The sequence below is a fragment of the Xenopus laevis genome, chromosome 8S (assembly GCF_017654675.1).
Source record: "Xenopus laevis strain J_2021 chromosome 8S, Xenopus_laevis_v10.1, whole genome shotgun sequence".
NCBI lineage: Eukaryota > Metazoa > Chordata > Amphibia > Anura > Pipidae > Xenopus > Xenopus laevis.
In genome coordinates, this window is record NC_054386.1 from 65,339,952 (window position 1) to 65,345,951 (window position 6,000).

The 6,000-nt window shown below is 38.5% G+C and overlaps 1 protein-coding gene across 1 annotated transcript in view; it reads left to right on the forward strand.

The window, feature by feature from the left end:
* fmr1.S (fragile X mental retardation 1 S homeolog) overlaps positions 1 to 5,200 on the forward strand; it is a 36,390-nt gene extending 31,190 nt beyond the window's left edge. The window contains 2 exon segments of the mRNA NM_001096495.1: positions 3,848 to 3,930; positions 4,725 to 5,200. Coding sequence (NP_001089964.1) covers positions 3,848 to 3,930; positions 4,725 to 4,886 — 245 coding nt within the window. The 3' untranslated portion in view covers positions 4,887 to 5,200.
* Positions 5,201 to 6,000: the final 800 nt, after the last annotated feature.

A 6,000-nucleotide genomic window follows, 5' to 3' on the forward strand; every position in this document is an offset into this window, starting at 1 on the left:
AAAGTGGACCCAATACCAAGCCCTGAGGGACCCCACTAAGAACCTTGCTCCATGTAGAGAATGTACCATTAACAACCACCCTCTGTACCAATCTTGTAGCCAGTTTCCTATCCATGTGCAAACGACTTCATTAAGCCCAACAGACCTTAGTTTACAAAGCAGTCGTTTGTGGGGCACAGTATCAAACGCTTTGGCAAAATCCAAATAGATCACATCTACTGCCCCCCACTGTCCAGCATCTTACTTACCTCATCATAAAAAGCAATCAAATTTGTCTGACATGATCTATCCTTCATAAAGCCATGCTGATTGCTGCTCAATCATATCCTGAGTCAGACACTGACTAGATTGAGCTGAGCCATTAGTGCAGCTATAAAGTGAGCCTGGGAACTCCCGACTCCTCTATTGTATACACTGAAGGAAAGAACTGATTTAGCACATTTGCCTTTTCTGTATCTGTTACAACCATACTGGTACCATTGTTTAATGGAGCAACACTCTCAACCTACATCTTTTTACTATTAATATAATTAAAAAACTTTTTAGGGTTAGTTTTAACCTCCACCGCAATTAACTCTTCATTTCCTTTCTTTGCCTTCCGGATTGCTGATTTACAACATTTATTACAGTGTTTATATTCAGATTTGTAACATAACAGATTTGTAGTTTTTAAATGCCTTTGTCTTCTTTCCTATTAACTTCTTTACATCTGTATTAAGCCACATAGGATGATTCTTAGAGCTTCTACATTTACTCCTTAAGGGTATAAATTAAGAACCGTAATGATTTAATATCATTTTAAATTACAACCATTTCTGTACTGTGTTTTTAGCTGAAAACTTAATGCCCCAATCAATACTCTGTAGGGCAGCCCTCAAGGCCCTAAAATGTGTTTTTCCAAAATTCATGGTTTTTGTTGCCCCAGTATATATTAGTTTTTTGCACCAGACATTAAATGATATAACATTATGGTCACTATTACCCAGGGGTTCAATGACTTGCACATTTGCTATAAGTTCTGGGTCATTAGAGATCACTCGATCCAGAATAGCATTTTTTCTGGTAGGCTCCTCAACAACCTGTGCCATAAAATTGTCATGCAACACATTTATAAACTTTTTCCCATTAACTGATCTGGCAGTACTGTTGCTCCAGTCAATATCTGGGTAATTAAAATCCCCCATTATCATTAACTTACCCAAACTAGCAGCCTTTTCTATTTGCATCAGGAGCTTAGCCTCCTCATTTACATTAGGGGGTCTATAGCATACGCCTACAATTAATTTGCTGGTCTCTTTACAATTGGTGAATAACTCCACCCATAAGACTTTTGCCCCCTCATTTCCTAACATAACCTCCTCCTTTATATAAGCTTTTAAATCCTGCCTAACAAACAGACATATCCCTCCTCCTTTTCTATTGCCTCTGTCCCTCCGAAACAAAGTATAGCCGCTGATATTATCTGCCCAGTCATGCGACTCATTCAGCCATATTTTGGCCACACCAATCACATCATATTTTTCCCTCCAGCACCAGCACCTCCAGCTCTCCCATTTTACCAGTCAGACTTCTTGCATTTACAAACATACGTTTAATACTGGTACCATATTGACCAAATGACATGTGGTCCTCCCTATCCTTAACAGTATCCCCAGCCAAAACTCCTCCCCCATTTTCCCTTTCTTTGCCCACTATCTGATCTAACCTGTTTTCCACTGAATCTTTTACTGAACCCTCCCCCCCCCCACGCCAAGTTTAAAATCTTCTCCAACCGTCTAACCATCTTCTCTCCCAAAACAGCTGCACCATCATCATTGAGGTGCAGCCCATCCCTAGCAAAGAGCCTGTAGCCGACTGAGAAATCAGCCCAGTTCTCCCAAAACCTTCCTTCCTACACCAATCTCTCAGCCACACATTAATCTCCCTATGCTCCCGCTGTCTTCTTAGCGTTGCTCGTGGCACAGGTAATATCTCTGAGAAAATTACCTTGGAAGTCCTCGCCCTCAACTTTACACCTAGTTTTTTAAAATCGTTCTTGAGGACTTCACCACCTCCTCTAACTTTGTCATAGGTACCTATTTGTACCAAGACCGCTAGGTCTTCCACATAATCTGTCCACTTGTTCCACCACATGCCGAACTCTAGCACCAGGCAAGCAGTAGACTGTTCGGCATGTAGGGGCCTTACGACAGATTACCCTATCCACCTTTCTAATAATTGAATCCCCTATAACTAGAACCTGCCTTTCCTTGCTTGCACTCCCCCAGGGTGCTCTGAGAGTCAGTCTGCTCCATACATGCCAGTTCAGTGTTTTCCTCCCCAGCATCTTCAGCCAAAACGGCGAATTTGCTGTTTTAGACAAGCTGTGGACCAGCCCCTCTACTTCCCCTCCTGTCACAAACCTTCCTCCCTCATTAGCCTCCACTGCCCCTTCTCCTCCCCCACTCCACGAGCCCCTGGCAGTGATTGCTCTGCAAGCCTCCTTTCCTCCCCCTCGTTTTCTGCTGCTCTCAGTGCTGCAAGTTCACCCCTTAGTCTAAAGTCCAGATTACAAGATGAAAACCCACGACATCTCTCACATGTAAATACTGCATGGAACTGCTGCTCCAACACCAAATACATGTGACAAGACACACACTGAGTGATACCAGTAAACCCACTTGCACTCATATTTACACTGGGTACTTACAGTCTCCCAAATGCAATTCCTCACAAACCCCTTTTCGGTTTTAAACACCTTAAGGTTTTTAACGCTTCTTAACACTTAATTCACATGCAACACTCGCTTAGCAGCTCCCACACTGGCTTATGACTCTCGGAGAAAAAGCACAGAACACAAAACCTGATCAGAATTTACCTGATTAACTCCTCCCCCTTAATTAGCAGACAGAGGGAAATAGAGAAAAAAAATGCTGTTTGCTACCAGCAGTAAAACAACCACTTATTAACTTGTTTTTTTAACAAAACAATGATCCCAAACGCACTCGTAAACAAACATCATCTTAGATCCAGACCACTAATATTGACATTATGGAGTGCTAAACCCAGTACCCAGACCTTAATCCAATAGAAAAATTGTGGGGTGACATAATGCTGTTTCTGATGCAAAATCAAAAAATGCAGAAGAATTGTGGAATGTAACAGGTTCCAGAAGTTAGTTGACTCCATGCAACACGTATAAGCAGTGTTTCTGAGAACTGCTGCACATCTAACTAAATATTAGTTCAGTGATTCAAAGGAAAACGCAATCTTGAAACATTTTTCAGTTTATACAGAGAATGTAAAGAAGACACTGCTACAGCTTAATATTCTTTTCTTCATTTTCTGTAAAGAGGAATAATACAAATTTGATACATTCCCAATGCATTTGCATGTATGAAAATAAAAGTTATTAGGATTTTGAGCGTTATTCATTTTTTAAAACACTTTTAATCTGAACACAACTGTATGGGTGCCATGATTTTGCGATTGCTCATAATTCATATGGAATGTAAAATGTAATGTTGGAGCCACACAACACACTACTGTTAATTTTTTTTTTATATATAATCTGCTGGGGTTTGTATTTGGTACATAGGAGTAAATTATACTACCTTGATGATACCCACTTAGACTCACATATAAAAACCCCTTGAGTACTGGGCCCCAGCATTGCAAGGCAGCAGGGCTGACTCTGTATTTCTTGTGTGCATCAATGGAATGTGCTACACTTTTCAGTTGTATATTTTTAATACACATCAGTCATTTCCATAATGCTATTCATGATTATTGAGAATAACCAGTAGATCACTGGTTTAGAAATATCCCCCCCCCCTTTTTTTTATCTACTTCCAACTGTTTTTTGCAGGAAATGATGACCAACCACGACCAGACAACAGACAACGTAATTCAAGAGAGACAAAAGCAAGGACATCAGATGGCTCATTACAGGTTACTACATCTGTTTTACATTGCTTTTATATACAGTAGCACATACAAAGCAGCTTTGTTTAAGTAGAGCTGGAGGGGCTACATTTCATTGCAGATAACCGATGTACTAACACAGTTGTATTCAAAATAAGGGGTCAGATGCAATGGCTCTTTATATGAGCAAAAGTCTGCTGTTGGCAAATATTTTATTTTCAGTTGATGAAAAAACATCTAAAAAACTACTGAGCAAATTAGGGATGCACCGAATCCACTATGTGATTCGGCCGAATACCGAATCCAAATCCTAATTTGCATATGCAGATTCAGTTCGGCCAGGCACAAGGATTCAGCCAAATCGAAATCCTGCTGAAAAAGGCCGAATCCTGGATTCAGTGCATCCCTAGAGCAAATACAAGATTAGGTGACCAATAAACTGTGGTCTCCGTATGTATATTAATAATACATGAATCATGAGCCACTTTAGGACTTAACTCCCAGTGGTCCTATTGATGATGCAGAAATACACATGGTGCGGTACAATCTTATGTCATATATCATTGTGTATTTTTGGTGTTTTGGATAGCAACATATTTAGAACTATAGGAGGGGCCCCTCCTAATATTAGTATCACCATCCATTGTTAAATGTGTTTTTAATTGAATACTTGTTGGCATGGTTGTGAATAGATATTGACATTTTCAAGGGACCCATCCAATGCATGATGCCTGGAGCTGTACTCTTGCCTTCTTCAAAAATGCATTCTAGATTGATATGAGGTTCCATTTTCAGTGCTCAATTTGGCATTTTGTTTTCAGATCCGAATTGACTGCAATAACGAAAGGAGTGTACATACTAAAACCCTGCAAAATGCATCCGTTGAAGGCAGCCGACTGCGCACTGGCAAAGATCGCATTCAAAAGAAAGAGAAGACTGATGGGGTGGATGGACCACAAGTGGTGGTTAATGGCGTCCCATAAACCCTCGGTGTTGCAAATAAACCCTACATAGTGCAAACAAAATACCAAGAAAAAATAATCTCATTTCACAATAGAGAAACCTGTTAGGCCAAAGACACATGGGCAAGACAATGCAGGGCCTACATGAATTGTTCCTGTTAGCCTTATTTTGTTAGTGTTGGCTGTAAGCAGTTTTCAGAACTCAGACATTGGAAACATATTTGCATTCAATATCAAAACTTTGAGGCTTTCAAGTACATATTGCACTTGACTTAAAAACTTAAAAAAAAGTATTTTTTGTTTAAAAGAAAAAAAAAATAAACGAAAAAAACTAAGCTGTGTGTCGGTATACTTGTGTTCAGCAGTACCATTTTGAGGCAGCTGATTTAAAAAAGAAAAAAAATGCTATACTTCAGCCTTTCCATTACATAGTGAGTGCATTCATTCAACTGGGCTTATGTTTCAAGTTATGCATCATGCCATGTCATTCCTTCGTTTCTAACCCACTCTGCAGTATCTTTAGTGGGACCTAAGGTTCGTCTTACGTAATGAATTCATTTTCATTGGCAAAAAAAAATCAAAAAATAATCGTATGATCTGTGCCTTTTTTATATCTTGGCAGGTAGAGGGATTGATCTTTATTCAATCCAGGATTAAGCAGAGAGAAGCCAGAAACAATTGTAAATGTAACATATATGTAGTAAATCTTTTAGGACAAATGCATGCTTTACATAATGTTTTACATACATAAACCTCAGCCACGGCTGCAAGGAAAAGTAAAAAAAAAAAAAAAAAGGTAGAATTTTGGTTTTGCACTGAATCATTAGCAAATAAATAGTTGAGACAGGAGCCACTAGATGTCACACTAGACACGAGAGTTATGATTTTTTTTCCGTAGGCTGCAAGAGATTAAAGATTAAAAGATTTGTAGTTTTAAATATTTTTGGTTTTGTATCATTTCCTGTAAGTCGTTGATAAACATTTTTTTTTTTTTTTCATGTAATTTTTTTAGGGGTGAGAATAAAGCAGACATTCTTTTATATATATATATATATATATATATATATATATATATATATATATATATATATATATATATATATATATATATATATATATATATATATACACACCA